This window comes from Adiantum capillus-veneris, chromosome 7 (genome assembly GCF_014529385.1).
Source record: "Adiantum capillus-veneris isolate H3 chromosome 7, ASM1452938v2, whole genome shotgun sequence".
NCBI lineage: Eukaryota > Viridiplantae > Streptophyta > Polypodiopsida > Polypodiales > Pteridaceae > Adiantum > Adiantum capillus-veneris.
Window position 1 is genome coordinate 76,291,096 of NC_140937.1, and position 19,963 is coordinate 76,311,058.

The following is a 19,963-nucleotide window of genomic DNA, read 5'->3' on the forward strand; positions in this document are numbered from 1 at the left end:
TTCATCGAACGTGTCTGTCTCTGTTCGCTCTGGGTCAGCTAGCTCTTTTGGTTGTCAATTTACACGCATCTTCTGCTTTCTGCGCGTCTCAATGGTCTTTGGATTCTTCTTTGCAGTCTGTTTGGTCCTTGCCATCATAAAAGTGCATTTGGGGGGACTTCTTAGAGCTTATGGTGTTTGGTGAGGGAAGGAGTGTTATGTTTTTGAGGGGGGGGGGGGGGGGTTACCTCTTTATATAGGGTGGCCATATAAGGGTGGGTTCACATGGTGGAAAAGAGCCGCTAAAAGCATGAGAAATAATCTTTTGAGTTTTAAAACGACATGAAATTGGAGAACTATTCAAATACACAGAGCGAAACGTACACTTGTAAAATTGCGTAAACAATCAAACAATGCAAATGCTTAATCCAAAAAACAGAGCATCCAAATGTAGTAGATTTTCCATTTTCATGAGATTCTAAATACATCTACTACCTCCTGACCCAAACTTTTCCAACCCTAGTCCTTGATGCTCGCCACATTGCATGCCGTGCTGGACCTTGTGAGGATCTCTAGCGTTTTGAGGAATGAACATGGGACATTCGGCGGGCTTCTTTTGCCAAGCGCGATGACCTTGCATGTTCAACCGACACTTTGCGTCCAAAGGTGGTGCAATAAATCCAGTTGAACATTTCCTGAAGATAGCATGAGCGCACTAAACCTCCTCCATGTCTTGTATTCTTGAAGTAGACACCCCTAGCACAATAGTGTGACTTCTCCATACCTTGCATGCTCCAAAGATCCAATGAACCATACATGTTCATAAAGTATGCACCATGGGCATAGAGGATGTGCTGCCCAAAAAGCCACAACACATCGATAATCAAAACTAAAGCATAGTACAGACCAAGTCAGAATAGCAAGCACTCACCATCCAGTGTGTAGTGTTAGATTCACCCCATGCAATGACGACTGCCTTTGTGAACTCCACCACCAAATTTTGGAATTCTTGTCGTTGCTCACGGGTTGTGCTTGCAAGTTGTAGTATCTTCATCATCTTGTCAAATACCGCCCAAACATGTTGTCGGCTAATCACAACACTTACATTGCTATCATTGTCCGTTGCATACTTGCAAAGATCCTTCCACAACTCCCATCCACCTTTAGATGTTGATGTTCCAGCAACAACACCCCTTTCCTTGGACCGAACCCTCTTCAAAAAATGCCTTGCCTTTAGTCCACTCATGGACACTGGTTGGGACACTTCTTGAGCGCTTGCATTGTTCTTTTGTGCAACAATGGAAGTGTTGGTCCCATGACAACCTATTGAATTTAAGAGCCCTTCCAGTTTTGAGAGAGCATCAAAATACCTCTCCGTAGGCTTCATTGTAAAGGCATTAATCAATATGAAGATTTAATAAACGATCAAAGATGCGCATAAAAGCATGAAGTGTGCAAAAATGCACATTTTTTAGAGGGAAGTTAATTATAGGGTTCCATTCACTGTCTTTGCGGCACGATTGGGCTCCTCCAGCATAGGACATTGTAGAACCGAATGCTCCCACACATGTGTAATTTGTGAATTGTCATCTTCCTCAGTTTCGTCGACCATTGCGATCTTGCATGCATTCCCCTTATAGCCCTTAATGCAAAATGGACAAGGATATAGAGCTTTTACCCCTTGTTTGTACCTTAGAATGCACTTGATTGTTTTCAAATCGCCACATAAGTGCCAATCAACTTCAAACTCCCCTATGCCATCTACTTGGAGTTTTTCCCCAGCTAGTTGTGCCTTAATGACATCTGTTATCCACGGAATGCGTTCAAAAATCCAAGCAAGCACTCCATGGGTCTCCTTGGGAACCTCAATAGCTCCAAGCCACCAAATTTTTTTCTCCAACTACACACTGAAAGATGGTGCACATTCCTCGTTCATAGCTGTACGTTTTGCATGGAATAATGCCCCGTTCATGAGAGTAATCCTATCCTTTCTAATCTTCGTTTCTTCACAATCTGACACTCGTCTAGCTTGAGCACAAACACCAACTTTGAGCCTAGCACGAAAAAATGTCCAAAATAACATAAGGAAAACCATAATTGAAAAGAAAAGACTGCATTATTGTAGCCTCACCATTAGGTGGTACAACATAAAAATGTATCATTGCCATTTGAAGCCTTCTCAAATTAAAAAAAATATTATTTGACACTGAGTAAGGAAATCCCTTGTCCACCCTGTCTGCACCTACGCTTGCGTTGGTATGTTTCTTAACTCCTTTGGACCGCTTGGTAAAGATGGATGAAGGCTTTATCTCCTCTATGTGCAAATAGCCTCCTATTCGAAAGTACACGTCTTCGTTCGAGGCCTTCTTAGCAAGATTGACCTTAAGTGGTATAGGAAAAACATTCTCACTAATTCCTCTTTCCCATAAAACATCCTTAAGGAGACCATATAAGTCAATGTATCCCTTAGTACTAATTCCAACTTCATCACAAGCCTTTTGTACATCAACTTCGCTGACAAGATTTGAAAACTTTCGCATCACCTTCTTTGTGACGGTTGTTTAAAAGTTCTGCATTTGGTGCTCGTAAAAGGGCTACAACATTCGATTTCTTGAGGCAAAAACTTTACAAATGGATGCAATCCTCCTGGTTGTGGCCACCACACAGCTCTTGGATAAAATTCCTACAAGAATGAAAAAAAAACATTATTACAAAATTCGTACAAGAATGGACAAAAACATTACCATAGAAACACAGATTGGAGCGTAGCAAAATGTACCTTGTAGCTATAACCCTTCTTTTTCTAGCACTGCCTTCGAGGGCTAAAGTCTCTATGGCATTGAAGCTCCTCTTATGTTTCCTTGCACCTAAGGGCGTCTTTTTAAGATGCAGGATCTTATCTTCAAGATTTGCAATCTTAACATCCTTCTCTTCCACCTGTAGCTTAAGAGTTTCCACTTTCTCCTCCGCATGAAAGATCCTTTCGTGCAATCCACTAGTGGTATGGGAAAGAAGTTGACATTGATGCAAAGACCATTGTGCACTATCAGCTCCAATAGTCGACAATCGCTTCAGTATCTAAGAAGACCTTCCTCCTCTCTACCTAGATATTTTAAAAATGAAGCAAGGCTATTGAATGTTGGGTACACATTGATGGTTGAATCATTAGGGTAGAGGAAACCATGCACCCAAACGTCCACGTTGGTGTGACCTACAGCACAACGTTGTTGTGCAATTCGCAAGTAATGTTGCTTTGAGGGTGCGAAGTCCTTTGGCAATCGAACATGTAGAGAAATAGTTTCCGAACTTGACAATCTTGCTGTGGATGGGAGGTTTGTAATGTCGCCTAGCTCCATGGCAAGGGGAATAAAGCTGGCCTCAAGCAAGAGTGGAGAGCTGCAGTAGAGGCACGGAGTGGAGAGGTGAGCTATGGAGTGAAGAGCTATGGGATGGAGAGCTTCGAGAGAGCTACATAGTGGAGAGGAGGGCTATGGAGTGGAGAGCCATGGGGGGGAGAGCTGTAGAAAATCTATGGAGTGAACCTGCAACAAAGAGAGGGAAGGAGGAAGCTATGGAGTGGAGAGCCATGGGGGAGAGAGCTGCAGCAAAGGTATGGAGTGGACCTGCAACAAAGAGAGGGAAGTAGGAAGTGTGTGTGCTGAAAAGTAGGAGAGAGCAGAGAGAGGGAGAGGAGTGAGAGAGGGAAGGAGGAAGAGTGTGTGCTGAAAAGTAGGAGAGAGAAGAGACAGAGAGGAGTGATTTTGGAGGGAAAAGGTGGGAAGTTTCATATTTTGCAGGTCTAGCTGTGAGATTTTGAGGGAGAATATTGATTTTTGAGTATACATATAGGTTGGGGAGAAGTTTTGAGTAAAAGTGAGCTTTTCTTTTTTGAAAAAACTGTTTTTTTGGGTTGAGGCTATGGACGCCCTTGATGATGTGACAAAAGAAAGGGGGGGAAGATAGTTATTGTCTCATAAGGACCACCACTCTTTTGGGTAGAGAGAATGTAGCTATCCTCCCTCCCTAGCCTCTATTTCAATCTACAAAAAGCCTATGACAGCCTAAAAAAAAGCCTATGAGAATACCCTCATTCAATGGCTTTGTCTCCTAAACCACACACATTCAGCCTTAATCCTTTAAAATTAGGGATCCTTACAAGGCCCTTTTGGGGTTCATATTTTTCCTAATGATTGTGAGTGATCGTGATCCCAAGTTTAACAGTCATTTTTGGAGGGTTGTGTTTAAACGATTGGGTACATAACTCAACCTCAATACAACAAATCATCCTAAAATGGATGGTCAAACTGAATGAGTTAACCAAGTGCTAGAGGATATGCTATGAGCATACATCAACAAAAAACAAACACATTGGGAAGAGTATCTACCTCTTCTTGAGTTTGTTTTACAATAGTGCTAAGCATGTCACGACTAAATTTAGTTCTTTCATGCTAATGTACGGTTTTCAACCTAGGTCACCAGTTATAGTGGGGTTGGCCATTGAAAACCTCCAACAGGTTAAGGATTTTATTCAAGACCATATGGATATGTTGAAACTCGCTCGTCAGAATGTCCAACAAGCGCAGGATCGGTAAGAAGTATGCTGACGAGAAATGTTGGCAAGTTACCTTCAAGGAGGGGCAAGCGGTATTTTTGCGTGTGCCAAAGCATTCAGAAAGTCTGAAGACTGGGACAACACCTAAATTATCTCCGAGATATTGTGGGCCTTTCAAGATACACAAGCGAGTTGGTGATCGTGCTTACAAACTCTCTGTACCAGCACACTCTCCTGTCCATCCGGTATTTCATGTAAGTTGTTTACGTAAACGCTTGCATGGGGACGACAATGTTGTCGACCAACACATTTGGTTGATTTCGTTGAACCTCCTACCCCATCGCATGGACCTGAGCGAATCCTCGACTATCATGATTTACGTACGCGTCATCATGTACGTCATGCAGCTTTAGTCAAGTGGAAAGATTGACCTGAAGAAGGTGTCACTTGGGAAAACATTAGTGTTCTTAAGTAGAAGTTTCCCACTTTTTTTTTCGAGGATGAAAACACTTCTCCAAAGGGAGAGTAATGTCATGCCAAGGGCATACCCAAGGGGGGTCACAGACCCGGGCTAGGTGGCCGGTTGCCAGTGTGGAATAAGGGATTCGAGGGCCAAGGGCTATATATGGGGGGTTGGGTGGTGAATCTGGACCAAGGCAATCCTTTGGCATTTCTCTCTCTCTCTCTCTCTCTCTCTCTCTCTCTCTCTCTCTCGCATGCACCACGACCTCATAGTCGTCATCCAACTCTCTATTCCACTTTTTATGAATTGTTGAGCACATGTTCTTCTTAGATATCAATTGTTTGAGGTCACCTTTCATATGCCTTCTATTGACAACCATATTTATAAATTTTCAAAACCTACCCTAGTTGTGTTCCTTGACATCTCTTACCTTGATAGCTCTTATGATGAGAATCCCAGTGGTGGAACACCTAAGATGCAAGAGATAAAAAACTAGAGAAAATGTGGCAACCAAATTGAAACAAGCTCAAGAACCATATACTAGACCATGGTTTGAAATACATGCAGTAGAGAGATTCAAATCAAAGTTCTTCTTATTCCATTAAAGTGTATGTTATGTATGTATGCAAGTATATTCTTGCTAGTTATGTCGTAATAAGTCCCTATTTTTTGCCAAAATCTTAATTCCTCAACCAAAGTAAGATACTAATTGTTTATCTTCTTATGCCATTAGGTCTCCCAAATCTTTGAAAAATAAAAAGTCTTTCAAAACATCAAAAGGGATAAGTGAAGGGTAAGTTTAGGAAATGAAAAGACCCTTGGAAGTGGAAAATAAAAAAACTTTTTGTGTTTATATAAAGAGAGATGGTCGAGTGCACATTATTACATTTGTGTTTTTCTTTGTTGGCACTACTTTTCGGTAGAAACGTATGGTTATGCCGAGGGAGTTTCAGCCCGTGTGCAAGGGAGCACCTTTCAAATTTTGAAAGGTATGTTTTATTTTCTACTATTTAAGGTATGTTTTACTTTCCACTCTTCGATCTATAGGGTCTTAGTCTCTCTTCTTCTTTTGCCTCTCTCTCTCTCTCTCTCTCTCTCTCTCTCTCTCTCTCTCCAACGAAGTGAAAGGCAGTGCCAACTTTTGTCTCCAGACACCTTGTTTAATTTTCCTTTAGCGCTTTCTTCTTTTTAGAGTGTCCTTGCATTATGTAAGCAGCGAATACACCATTTGAATATTAAAGTGTACTTGAATGTCATAACAAGGTTAGGGTGGTTACAGACTACCCTTGAGTGCCCAGCGCCTGCCCAAACATTGAGCAGCTTTTAAAAAACTTGTCCACCCAATATTGGGCACTGGTGTTTACAGACACAAGTTTGGGCGCTGAAACTTATATAATAAAAAATATCAATCTGTTATGCACAACAACAAAACCAAGCATTTTTTCACGCATCAGCTACATCAGCTATCAACAGAAAGTTATCACTACGTGCAGCCACAAATTCGCTATCAGCTCTAACAACAAGACATACGATTGCGTTAAAAAGTGCTCCGCTAGTATGACAAGACTGTTGTTGCAAAACAAGATTACGCTTTGAAGACTAGAACGAATCAAAACACCAACAAACCATAGAGACTAAACCATGCACAACACAAAATCGTACATTCGACCTACAAGACAAATTGATTGTTCATTCACGACCACCAAGACAACCACTGCAAGACCTACAAGACATTGATTTGTACTTAACGACCTGCCAAATAAAAATTGTACAGTTGACTCATCGAAATGATTCTCGAATGCATTAACAACAAATCATGAGTGGAGACATAACCTTGCAAAATAGCACTGCACAGATTTGTACTTGATGATCTGCAACAGAACTGCGTTAACAACAACATTATCCAGCAAGTACATAAAAATTGTACATTCAACTCATCAGAACAATTCTCGAATGCATTAACAACAAAACATGAGTGAAGACAAATCTCGAAAGCATTAACAACAAAACATGAGCAAGTACTCTCCAATACAAATCAAGCCTCGACTCTCCAATACATAAAAGATAGTTGAGCTACTCGCTCTCAAAACTCTCGTCAGTAGAATCATTGTCTCCAAAAACCGCAACAACATTTCTTCGCTCTCTCTCCTTAAACATCACTCTAGCAATGTTATCTCGCCTATGTGCCCCACTAACAACAACATCGGAAGAAACATCGCCTCCATTTTGTGCCCTCTCTACTGCTTGTGAAGAGTCAGAGTCCATCAAGCAAGAGAGTTCTGTAAGAGCGTCATTTAATCCGCTACGAACTGTTGTATCCAAGCTTGTGGCATCCAATTGAGCTTGGGCCCGTTGTAGCTCACCCTGGGCTTCTCGAATCCACCCTTCATCAAATGAATCTGCATGAATAATACACATGTTATGGAGGACCAAGCATGTTTGGATCATCTTCGGCACATTCTGCAAAAGCATGTCACAACTCTTTAGAAGGATTCTGAACCGAGCTTTGAGCATTCCAAAAGCGCGCTCCACAGGCATTCTCGAACTGGATTGGATGTAGTTCCAAAAGTACCGCTCTGAAGATAAGCCGTCTTTACTATCTTTGAAAGGTGGAAGCATCCAGAATCTTGCTGGATACGCACAATCCCCCAAGAGACAATAATTGCCTAGGCAACCTGCTTCACATTTTTGACCTAGATGACTCCGTTGAAATACATTCCAATCATGCATGGACCCTGCCTACCCTATGTCGTAATCCCAAACAACGCAATTTGCGGCCACTGTCATTTGCAAGATAATTGAGTGGAATCCCTTTCTGTTGAAATAGTCCTCATGATTGGCTCGAGGTGCAATGATTGGCACATGGTTACCATCTACTGCACCTATCACAAAAGGAATACCGTGGATTGCCTCAAAATCCTCGGCAAGGCTTTGCATCCTGTCAGTCGAAGGCCACTTGACAAAAATATCATGCAGACCGGAAGAAGACACTGCATCGCAAAATTGGATGACAATCTCTTGTGCTGCAGTTGTGGAGATTGAGTACATGTCTGCAATAATTTGGAGACTCGCCCCTGAAGCCAAACGATGTAAAGCTACACATACTCTTTTCTCAACAATGATTGCCTTGCGACAATTTGTGTCAGAGCGGCGCATCTTTGGAGCTAACCATGCTGTCAAGAAATTGAAGGTGTCTCTGCTCACTCGAAGCCTGCTCTTGAACATCTTGTCGGAGTAGCTACCATTCAAGCACTGCTCCATGAATGTGTGTGGCCGGGGATATGCCCAACATGCTCTATTCTCATGCCTTCTCCTCCCTGTGCGCGCTTCTCTGGCTGGGATTACTCGACCAATGAAACAAGTAAGAACATGAACTTGGTACATGTAGTCAACCATGCCAGCATCGTCATATTCTACAAGCTCTAGAGCTGCGATTGCACCAATAATTAATGCAAAGAAGCAAGCAAGAACCACCAGCTCATCCTCCATAGCCTGTGACAGAAGTATATATCACTTTTTGAACTCAACCAAAAGAAGACATTGATACATATGGTTATTTGGATTAATGAACAACAAATAGAGACAACAAAGCACGAGACATAGAAGAAAAACCAAAAAAATATGTCACATGTCACAACATTAAATATCAAAATACATAATTGCGTCTTTTTTAGCAAAAATAGGGGCTGTTAGTGAGAATGAGGATTTGCAAAAATGGAGAAGTGTACTGCATTTGGGCCTTCTTTGCTACCAAGCTGATCCCGACGTGAGACCAGTTATGAGAGAAATGCATCAGGACCTTAAGGGTTGTGTTATCTTGCCACTGAAGCATTCCTGGACTTTGTATCCAGCACCATCTGCGAGGACAGACACAGAAGTGGATACAACAACATTACAACTTGAACTTCTGGAGTTTTTCAGCCTACCTCACTCATCCCTTTTGCTGAGTGTGCATCTGTAATATACCACAATTAACAGGTAGCCACACAAGTAATTAACAGGTAGCCACACAATTCGAGTTTTAATGGCAGCAGAGAGTTGCTTAACATGTGAATTGGGGAACTCTTTTCCATAAGCTTTATGAGAGACAACAAAGCTCGAGAGATAGAAGAAAAACCAAAATAAAATGTCACATGTCACAGCATTAAATATCAAAATACATAATTGCGCAAAGCATCGCTACAAAGGGATCATTTCATTAATCTTTTTTGAAAATTTTCAATACATCCAAGAATCCAACAAATGCATTATTGAGAGATGCTAAAAGTTTAAGCTTCTCAGCCTGCTTGGCCTTGCGAGCTGCTTCTGATTCCTTTTGTTGAGCTGCCATGATCTTGGCGGTATTTGCCATATCAACAAGGGAGTCCTCTATTTTTTTGTCCTTTCGTTGTCGCTGGTCTCGAGCAGGGCCTAATACTCTTTCTTTTGCAGCTGATGATGCACCTTCTCCTACGTCCTCTGTTGCCTGTGCCTGCGAGGGACTCACTGAATCTTGCTGGTCAATGTTGTTGGAGTCGCCAAGTGCGGAAGCATGAGACTCGTTGACTACATTCGCTCTGTTATGCATGTACTCATCCACTATATCGTACCAATCACAGGTTATCCTACGATCATTACCCGATATAGAATTGTGAGCTTTGTCTTTCTTATACGCATCATAAACGCGTCCCCATTTTTTCCTGCAAACTTGGCCATCTTTGTCACATTCTGGAAAAAGCGAAGCAAGCTATGTCGCAACCTTTGACCAAAGATCTACACCCTGTTTGGGAGGTTTCCCAAAGTCATCGTGCATAGTGCCACGAATGTGAATGAGTTGCACAACCCAAGCATCCTTCCAGTTCTCTCTCCCCTTCTTGTCTTTGCTGCCCTCATCTGGACTAGCCATGCTGGCTTGATTCTTCTTTCTTCCTTTGCCTCCACGGCTTGTAGTGTTCATCACTGGTACCACTTCTCTTGTTACTGCTTGAATCCTTCGCTTGGCCGGAAATTTGGGTAGCCTACCTTCATCCCCATTTATGCCCTTGCTGGTATCTCCCTCCATTGTTATTGTTGTTGTATCAGCCTGCGGAGGTGAAGGAAAAGGACTCCGTTTTGCGATGTGTTGAGTCGCTGGTCGTATGGGTGGATGAAATGGCATGAAGCCAAATGGAGATCCTCCAAAAGGGGAGATGGGAAAGCTACCTTGACCAAGTGAAGGAGAGTATGGGCTTTGAGAATACTGGGACAGTAGAGGAGTGAACTCACAATCCTGACTCGCTTGGGAGTAACTAGAAGGACTTTGTGAATCCATTTCCTAAGAAAACAATATAAGATCAATAGGGACTAAACTCAAATCAAGACCATCAAGAAAGAAAGGGACATAGCAACACCATCATCATTATTCTGGCAAAAGTAAAAGCACTACTACTTGTAATAAATTTAAAATGTATGCAATACCTAGAGGAAGGAAAGCACTAAGGAAAGGCAAATGCTAAAGACAACATATGTGAGAAAAACATAAGCAGTAACTCCATAGCACTTTTTAAGAGTAACTCCATAGCACTCTCTTAAAAAGGTTGTGAAAAGACTCTTGGCTTTCCAATGTCTCTAATCTTTTCATTCACTATACCATTCAACCTTCGCCTAAGGTTAAAAGTCATCAATTCTTCCAATTCATGCGTTTTTCCTTCTTTTTCCAAAAATGTGGAGACATACTCGAAAAAATCTATCTATCTGTCTCTGAAAGGCTCTCAGAAAATAAAACCTTCTATCTATTTGTATCCTATTGGCTCTTCAAAGATAAGATCTATCTATCTATTATATCCTATTGGCTCTTGAAAGATAAGATCTATCTACCTATCTATCTCCTAATGGCTCTTGAAATAAAAATATCTACCAATTTCTCCTAAGATGTCATTGGGGATTATTCCCTACACTTTGAGAACATTAAAACACAAAGAATTCACAGAAAAGGAACTAGAACAAGAAAAATGGAGCACAATGATGATGCGGCGACATCATTCCCTTTTATATGGCATTTGCCCCTTGACTTTCCGAGTACCACAAACTCTCAGCCTTTCATAATCTTCACATTCACATTCTATAACCTTCACAAACACATTCGATTTCCCATGTTTAGACTAGTGAAAAGTTATTCATATTTCTGAAATTGTGGCACCTCACATCAGCATAGAAAAACTACTTCTACTGAAGCAACCTTATTAAACCAAGCCAGCTTATTTTAACTGAAGCAGGAGTCAAATGCACAAAATAAACTTGAAATACCTGGAGTGTCAGGGCTGCAGAGATGAAGAACCAGCAATGGTGAGAGGCGAAGGCTCCCTCAGTATTTCTTGCAGGCTGCAAAACAATGCGCTCTCACCTCCTTTTCAAATGATGTGCAGGCTGCAGAAAACCGCGAACGCGATAAGCGGGAAAGGGATGCTTGCAAATGATTGGTGCTCATCATGCGTGCCCATCCTTGGACAACTGTGGCTGGCTGCCCGATTTCGTTCGAAGTATGGGCATGCGCTGGCAGATGACTCAGCTCATGCGCGCGATGTCCAACTCTCGGTGTGTAAGGGCTTCTTCGACGGCGTGCAATGCTATTGGTCCAGCGTTTAAAAAACGGGTTGTCCACTTGCAGTGTGTAACCAGCCTTAGGTTTATGCCAAAGTCTTGATTCCTCAACCAAAGGAGTTTCTTCTTGCTTCAATTGCAAATAAACAATATGTTCCACCTGCACTGTGTACGGAAAGTTTATCACAGAATTTTCCATCACGATTAGTTTTTTTGCGAGATCGATGACGCTGATTTGGGCGAGGCGAGGGGACCCCTTTGTATTGGGACCAGTTAATCCCATGCTAATGCAAATAAAGAGCGGAGTCCAGGATTTGAACTCAGCCACCGAGTGATGCATGCTGAGCAGAACGTAGCAAGGAGCCTGTGTGAGCAAGGACGCTTGGAAGCAGCCCTATCCCTCCTCCGCCGAAGCTCCACCCACCTTCCCCCTGGCGACATCCTCTGCTCGCTTCTCCAACAGTGTCTCGTCAAGAAATCCCTCTTCATTGGAAGGCAAGCCCACGCTCTCATCGTCTCCTCCGGCTGCGAGCCCAACTATGTTCTCAAGAATATTCTCATCCGCATGTTCTCTGCTTGCGGTAGCTTAGCAGAGGCCAAGCAGGTCTTCTTCTCTGCGCCATCTCTGGATGTCTACAGCTGGGAAGCTCTTTTGTCTGCTTATGTGAATGGTGGACATCCAGAGCTCGCCATTGATTTGTATCTGAGGTTTAGATCCTCCAGCCCCATTACAGCCAACGATCACATCTATGTTGCTGTCTTGAAGGCATGTGCAGATGCCACAAACTTCTTTCAGGGCATGGTCATCCACAACCATGTATTGCATTCTAACAAGCTCATAAGCTTACATCTCGGCAGCGTCCTTGTTGATATGTATGCGAAATGCGGCTGTGTTGGTGAAGCAAGCACAATCTTTGAGGGATTGTCAACAAGAGATTTAGTGCTGTGGAATGCCATGATTGCAGGGTATGCTCAGTTTGGATTTCATGAGGAGGCTCTTGGTTTGTTTACAAGCATGCAAACAAAGGGTGTTGTACCAGACATAGTGACATTTGCGAGTATGTTCAAAGCATGCAGCAGCACCCAAGCCATAGAAGAGGGTAAGCGTGCACATGCTTTGATGCTGAAGACAGGCTGCAAGTCGAATTTGATAATCGAAAACACCTTGATTGACATGTATGCTAGGGCAGGGCTTCTTTATGAGGCCAAATTTGTTTTTCAAGCTATATCAGGGCAAGACGTAGTCTCATGGACGGCTATGATGAATGCATATGGTCACCTTCAGAATTGGCCCATGGCCATACTTTGTTTTGAGGAGATGCGAAGGAAAGGCGGCATAAGGCCAGATGGAGCAGCATTTAGGTGCCTTTTTATGGCGTGTAGCCATGCAGGATTGGTGAGTGAGGGGAGGCTCTACTTCGAGATGATGAAAGATCAGTACAATATTGTCCCTACCGAGGACCACATTATCTGCTTAACGGACCTCCTTGCGAGAGCGGGACACCTGTCTGAGGCGGAAAAACTTCTTCTTTCCACGCCTTCATCTCAGAGTGAGACCGCATTGACTGCCTTGCTTACGGCTTGCAAAGTCCATGGGGATGTTGAGATTGGAAGGCGTTGCTTTGACCAGGCTGTGAAGTTCAATCCCAGCTTTGGCTCCTTCTATGCCCTTATGTCCGGCATTTATGCTGATGCCCAAAAGTGGGAACAGGTTCAAGAGATAGAAGATCTAAGAAAGCAAGCTGGTCTCTTGACTGTTCAAGAAAGAAGTAGAGTTGTGTGTGCCTAATTGTGGAAAGCTTCTATGTGCACATTCTACAGTAAAGAGCCCGCATTGGCGAAATCTTTACAATTTTATCCGATTTAACTATGAAGACAAGAAGAGACTCATTATGTTGTAAAGTTCGTGCAATCAAAGTCCTTTTTGCAGGCTAATACAAAGCAACTCCATCAGCCATTTTGCATTACTGGTCAAGGAAGGTTTGATAGGATACTCCTAAATACACTCTTTTTTTTTGGGCAAACTCACCCACACTTTGAATAGTCTTACGGGATTGCGCCCACTCACCCACACCGGCATGTTGCAGAGGTTGAACCATAGTGAGCAGGCTTAAAGCTCCTTGCCTTTACCGCTAGGCCAACTCTCCTTGCGATTTTGGATACACTCTTACATGATTTGAGGTAAGCACTTCCTTTAAAGCAGTTTGAAGCACGTGCAAGATGTTAGTGAAGCTACATTAGGTTTGTTGCCTGTAGTTTTGGAACCATACTTGTATGGTAACCTGAACCATACCTGTATGAGAACTGATATCATACTGGGCCAAAATTGGCAAGAAAAGTTCAAGCTAATGAAGTTAATGCGGGCATTAATGATGTCTGAACTTAGAAGTAGTTCAAGACTAAAGAAAGATGTGAAAAGTTCCAGATCTCTATGCTTATCATATCAGGGTTGCGTATGTTTCATGTTCCAAGGTTAAACATACTCAGATCATACGTCCATACGCGTATGCAGTTGCCGTATGGAGATGTATGGAAAATTTTATGCTTGTTGCTGATCTGGCTTGATGCCAAGCAAGCAGCTCTAAGTTATCACAAGCCTTCTTAGTGGAGTGAAACTGGAGTGTTACCAAAACCTCTGGTAGATTAAGGGAGAGTGCTTGCCCTTGACTTTTATCCTTTTGAGCCTCTTTTGTTTGTCTTCAAGGTCGTGTGTCGAGTTATGACAAAAACATAGTATGCAGATCTTTGATGTGCTCATATGTGTGTGCGTGTGTAAGTTTTGTCTGTGTGAGAGAGAGAGAGGTCAAATACTGTGCATGTTGTACTTGATGGTTATACTGTCATATGGGTGACTACCATGAGTATAGCTATACCTTGCACTTTCCTTTACGGATTCATCCAGGTGATATGTTAGGCTATGAGTTAATTAGTCTCATCCAGGTAGTCTTAGCCAGGTAGTGGTAGTTAGCCCACTAACTTAATCAAATATTGAAGTTAGCCTAACTAGCAGAAGTAACTTGACTAACAATTAGTTCTAAGTTCAATTTTAGGGCCATATGTCCATACCATAGTGTATTCTTCAAGAAAAACCAGATTCAAGTAGTTATAGGCATGGAGTGTTATCTCAGTGAATGTGTAGAGAGAGAGAGAGAGAGAGAGAGAGAGAGAGAGAGAGAAATATAGTTCCATTATTGCCAATTGTCTGAATGGCATGCGGGCAAGTCTTAAAAAAACTTAGAAATGTGCCATACAACCACATCATGTTGCCAATTGTCCAAATGGCATGCGGGGAGGTCTCAAAGACACTAAAAAATACGCCACCGCGTCATGCAGCCACATCTTGAAAGTTATGTGAGAGAGAGAGAGAGAGAGAGAGAGAGAGAGAAGTGCGGCTGCCTAGTATCCTCTTAATAAGGTGTCACAAGTTCAAGATTCCTTGGATAGATCTTTTAGGACTCTTGGGCCTTTTCTAGAGACTCTCTCTCTCTCTCTCTCTCTCTCTCTCTCTCTCTCTCTCCACACACACACACCCCTTTAAAAAACACAAAAAAGGAAAGTGGCCCCTTGGGCTTTAACTCTTAGCATTATTAAGAAAATGAGTAATGGGCAACAATGTCACCAAAGTTGAACTTTGTTGAATGTAACTAAAGATCAAAATTCAAGCTTGATCACATACAGATGAATGTCCGGTGTGATCAAAACAAACTTTATGGCTTTAAGTTTCTCCTCTAGCCTAGAGTAAGAAGTACTCAGAATTGTTAAAAGCCAATTTATGAGGATGGTCGAAACAAAACATTGAGATATATTCCAAGCCATACTGATCAAATAGTGGTAGGAGGTTTTCCAAGAAAAACATTAGATTTGTATAGAGACAATGACCTAGAAATGATATCATAATGAAATTAAAGATTGCGCATCGTCCAAAAGTGAGGGAATATGAACTAGTTATTGAGGGAATGCAAGAAAAAAGAATGTTAGGGAAAATTTTTTTGCCAGCAATTAGTAATTTTCTTGAGAATTGTAGCATGACTTTCCAAGATCTAAGTGATCTTGGAACAAGAAAATTATGTTCTCAAAGGTTTCTATGGAAACAAGGAAAAATGGAGGGCTAAAGCAAACAATCGGAGAAGAAAAAGAAAGAAGCATCCATTTTTAGAAAGTAAGTAGGCTCATTTTGAAAACTTTTGTGTGCTTCTAGAGCTGTCTACTACTTTGGTTGATTTCTAAACCTCCAATGGTGAGCTTAGACTCATCCTAGATTTCTTTGTACAATATTTAAGATGATCTCCAAAGTATGGAAAAAGCTTACTTTGTACTTAATTTCTATCTAAGATCAGATGCCTTTGTATAGGTGATTGTAGCTTGCCCAATCACAAACTTTTGAGATTAAGGAGTGTTTTACAATTTTTTTAGTTTAATTTGGTTTAGGAATCATCTAATTATGAAGCTCCAAAGTCTTCATATTCCATCATGATTCTCCACCTAGCTCATGTTGATCACATATGTAATGTTTATGTAAATAATGTATTTTTACTTTGCAAGGACTAAGCAAGATAAAAAGGGGGGGAATCGCTCCCTTAGGATTGTGCTTGTGTTCTCTCTCTCTCTCTCTCTCTCTCTACACTTATGTAGCTGATCCTTACTACCTAGTGGTGCACAACAATGTAGTCCAAGGTATGCACAATTATATGTGCGACACAGATCGCCAAGTGAATTATAGACTGCATGTCATGCCTTTATTACATACACAAGTGATGTAGCGATTGCAAGAGATGGTACATGAATATATCCAATATGCACATATGCTTTGTGCACTGAGAGAAAATTTGGAAGCAAGATGACATATTGATATAAGAATGGTCATTGTTGAGACAAGGGCCACTTAAAAACAGTACTATGTTCTAACTGCAAGTGAAATTGTTGCTATTATGTGTGATCAAGGGGCTGATATTAACATAGGTCATCGAAATATCCAAGTGTTCACACATGCTGGAGTTGTAACGAAGATCTCAAATTTGAATAGACATATATTCCTTTCATGTGTGAGCTACTATTCCCAAATGGAAAGGATGGTTGTCACATTGGTATTCGTCTCCACATCGGAATGGTAGGGAGTATTTATGCTTTTAAGCTTCAAGTATGACATGATAGTGTGCAATACCTTTTTTGTGGTGGAAGATTGTTTCAATGATATAAAATTCATTCAAAATTTTCTACAAGTGTTATAGCTTGCAATTATAGATAATAGAAGGGATTGTTGTAGAGGGCCAAATTTCTGTTATATCTCTATTTTTATCTCTTTCTTAAGCAAGAAATAGTTCAAGATCGCCAAAAGAATAGGTATCAATGCATTAGTAACATGAAAATATTTTGACAAGTATTTAATCTAGACAGATCTTGTTCGCATGATCAAAAGCTATATGCACAATTTTTTGTTTTTGAAGTAAATTTCTAAGAGTGTAATCTCTTTTAAATAAATGAGCAATCAAATACGTATGTTTAATCTATATATTGAGGAATTTTTTTCTTGTAATCGGAAGTCAAATCTCTATATAGTACTCCAAGACAACAAGGCCACCAAGTGATGCCAATGTCTTCTAAAATCTCCAAAAAGAGAGGAAATAATTCTTCGATGGGATCTCTAAGGCCAAAGAAAATAATAAGGAACAACCCTCCTAATGCGACCCAAGACTTATCACTTGCAATGAGGCAAACACTCTTTGAGGTATACCACTTGAGAGAAGAAGTTAGGAGGTCCAAGAGTGCTCATGAATGTAGTCCAAAGAAAGAAAAATTTCCCAAATCTCTTCCTCATTTAGACAAGATGTCAATCATCAAGCAACCTTTGAGCAAAGGCAAGAAGCATCTACGAATTTGATTTTGCGTCTCGAAAGGTAACGTTTGTCCTTTCAAATTCACAAATACAAGACATAGACATGTACCCATGAGTACATATATGTGGTCGAACATATGTTTAATACATACTGTTAAATATCAAAACAATCAAATGCTTGATCCTGAGACACATTGTCATGCGAGGAAGTTAGCTATATTTTGAGAATATTTGTGCATTGAGATATTGTGGTTAGCAATTAATTGTGGTTAGCAATTAAAAGAGAGGTACAAAACATATACACCTCAATAAGAAGTATTCATTTGAAACCAGTTGAGGGTGCAAACTTGGAATCGTTCTTAGAAGATGCCAAACAACAACACAGGAATACATGTTTTGCTTATGAGCTTGGACTTATGAAGAAGGGAGCATTGGCTGAGGTGAGCAAGGCATTGACACACATAGGACAACGGTGTCGTTGCAGGTACTAAATACGAGTATACTAATATAAATCTATCAAGAGATACAAGTTTAATGGTGATACTATTTTGAGAACTAATGAAACACAAATTATTTCAGATGACTTAATAACTTCAACATTAAAAGTGTTAGAAGTCTATATGAGTTACTGGATGAGAAGAACCTGGATACCATCTTTAACCATGCGCAACTGGCACGCAACTTCAAGAAAATTGTGTCCACCCACGACCATTTGTGGTTCTTAGAGTATAGCAAGAGTACCTTTCCTCCAAACAAAGAAATGGCACACAATGATGTTCTCAAGGACATGAAGGATTGTGCTAAACATGAATCAAAACATATACCTCCTTTTGCAACCTCGGAATTCCCAGTGGCTCTAGAAACTCAAGCCAAGCCTACCATTGTTGAGTCTAGTGTTCAAGTAGCACATTCAGATGAGACTACCACTACATCTCATGTATGTAATTGTTGAAAACCATATCGAAAGGTCTTTTTGATTTGTAGTTGAATTGCTTTAGGCTAGTGTGGTAACAACTCGCAGTATGTTGTAATGTAGCTTGAGCAAACAGGGTACACAACCGCATGTTTGCAAAAAGGAAAGTAGTAGGTTATATTGCTTATTATTTTTTGAAAGGACTCTGTGAATACGAGGCATGCCATTTACAAGTCAACTTATTGTTTGTTTGATAGCAAGAAAAAAAAGTGTTGAGTCTGACTTCTAAGGATTTGTTTGATTTTGTGACAAGTCTTGACACAAAAGTAATGGATGTGTCAAACCTACCATTAGTAACATACTCTTCAACCAAAATATGTACTCTTCAACCAAAATAGACCTCCGAATGGTGGATATTCTAGTTGAATGCAACCTAAATTAACAATTGAGATTGTGTGAAATGTTTTGGGTACTAACAGTGTTCATGTTTAGATTGCACTTTATAGTCCTGATAAGATGGAGGAAGACACGAAGGACACTCTTTTAAGCCTTGTCGAGCAACATATCACGGAGAAAGGTCTCTGTCCATATCGTGAAGAGACGTCTGTAAGGTTTGTGATGCATGCATCAGTTTTATTCTTGCCCACCAATACTCTAGTGCATGGACTATCAGATATTGAGATTCCACATGATGTGTGCCAATTCAACATAATAGCTCGGCTCTTGCATCCAACAACCAATGAAAATGGGCTATTGGTCATTGTATGCCAAGCTAATGATCACGCAATGGTCAGAGATGTTACAAGTGCTGCTGGATGGCAAGAGCACCCCACCAACGTTGGAAAGGGGAACCACATGGCACACAGTCAACACGCCTCTCTATAGCCCAAGATATACATAGCACCCCTAACCAGTAGAGTTCACCTTCAAAACTCACACGACTCATAGGAAAATCACCGTTTGCACACCACCGTATGCACACACTCGATGCAACAACATAAACATAGCCTAATCATCCCGTACAGCTCGATACAACCTTCACCACACATACAACCTCTCTCAATCCTCGTGTGCACAACCGAGCATCGAGGGGGCACAACTACCAACACACACCCGAAAACACACGCACATCACAAAGAAGAGAAGGGGCAAGGGGGAATCAACACAGATTGCAACAACGCTGGCTTCTTTATACATAAACCGATCATTTATAGCTCTAGCTTCAAGCCGAAACACCCTCTGCGAGTACAAAACATCAACCCGACAGCCCTCCCGACCTGCATTAGCACCACAACTCCATAGCCGCTTCTCGGCAATACACAGACCGGCTCGACGCTCAGCAGTGGAGCTCTGACGGTTCCCAAAACCAAAAAATGGCCCCAAAAGGAAAACCCTTGAAAATGCGTGTGAACTCCCTTTTATAGGGGCTTTACAAAAAACTGAAAAATATTTTTTATTTAATTTTTGTTTTTCTTGCTCGTGGAATCCACAACTTGAGCTCACTTTAAAATTTCCATGCAATACTCTCACTCAATTGACCCATTTTTAGCATTTTATGCATGCCCGAGACACCTGGTCGACTTTCCCCTTCCATCTCTCTCTTTCACTTCATGAATCACCGCTTGTTGGCCTCGACACCTTTTGCTCCTCAAGCCACATACAAAT

The 19,963-nt window shown here is 41.3% G+C and overlaps 3 protein-coding genes across 3 annotated transcripts; 2 read left to right on the forward strand and 1 right to left on the reverse strand.

Annotated features, from left to right (window-relative positions):
* Positions 1-2,604: 2,604 nt before the first annotated feature.
* LOC147454081 (uncharacterized) lies at positions 2,605-10,284 on the reverse strand. Its single transcript, XM_086517010.1, has 9 exons — positions 10,239-10,284; positions 9,996-10,175; positions 9,220-9,539; positions 7,895-8,486; positions 7,072-7,393; positions 6,828-6,865; positions 6,241-6,295; positions 2,759-2,974; positions 2,605-2,662 (listed from the first exon to the last, which is right to left on the reverse strand). Exons 1-9 carry the CDS (start codon positions 10,282-10,284, stop codon positions 2,605-2,607), a joined length of 1,827 nt encoding a protein of 608 aa, XP_086373136.1.
* Positions 10,285-11,280: 996 nt separating this feature from the next.
* LOC147454082 (uncharacterized) lies at positions 11,281-11,597 on the forward strand. Its single transcript, XM_086517263.1, has 2 exons — positions 11,281-11,297; positions 11,378-11,597. Exons 1-2 carry the CDS (start codon positions 11,281-11,283, stop codon positions 11,595-11,597), a joined length of 237 nt encoding a protein of 78 aa, XP_086373389.1.
* A 189-nt stretch (positions 11,598-11,786) lies between these two features.
* LOC147454083 (pentatricopeptide repeat-containing protein CRR2, chloroplastic-like) lies at positions 11,787-14,487 on the forward strand. Its single transcript, XM_086516085.1, has one exon. The coding sequence runs from the start codon at positions 11,887-11,889 to the stop codon at positions 13,339-13,341; it is 1,455 nt and encodes a 484-aa protein (XP_086372211.1). The 5' UTR covers positions 11,787-11,886; the 3' UTR covers positions 13,342-14,487.
* The last annotated feature ends 5,476 nt before the right edge of the window (positions 14,488-19,963 follow it).

Excerpts from the sequence above, each read along its gene's own strand:
- LOC147454083 (XM_086516085.1), top strand. The coding sequence starts at position 11,887 with ATGCATGCTGAGCAGAACGTAGCAAGGAGCCTGTGTGAGCAAGGACGC.
- LOC147454081 (XM_086517010.1), bottom strand. The coding sequence starts at position 10,284 with ATGGATTCACAAAGTCCTTCTAGTTACTCCCAAGCGAGTCAGGATT. Across the intron at positions 8,487-9,219 it reads CATTTGTTGGATTCTTGGAT|GCTATGGAGGATGAGCTGGT; the intron begins GTATTGAAAATT and ends CTTCTGTCACAG. Across the intron at positions 6,866-7,071 it reads GACGAGAGTTTTGAGAGCGA|ATCATCAAGTACAAATCTGT; the intron begins GTAGCTCAACTA and ends GTTCTGTTGCAG.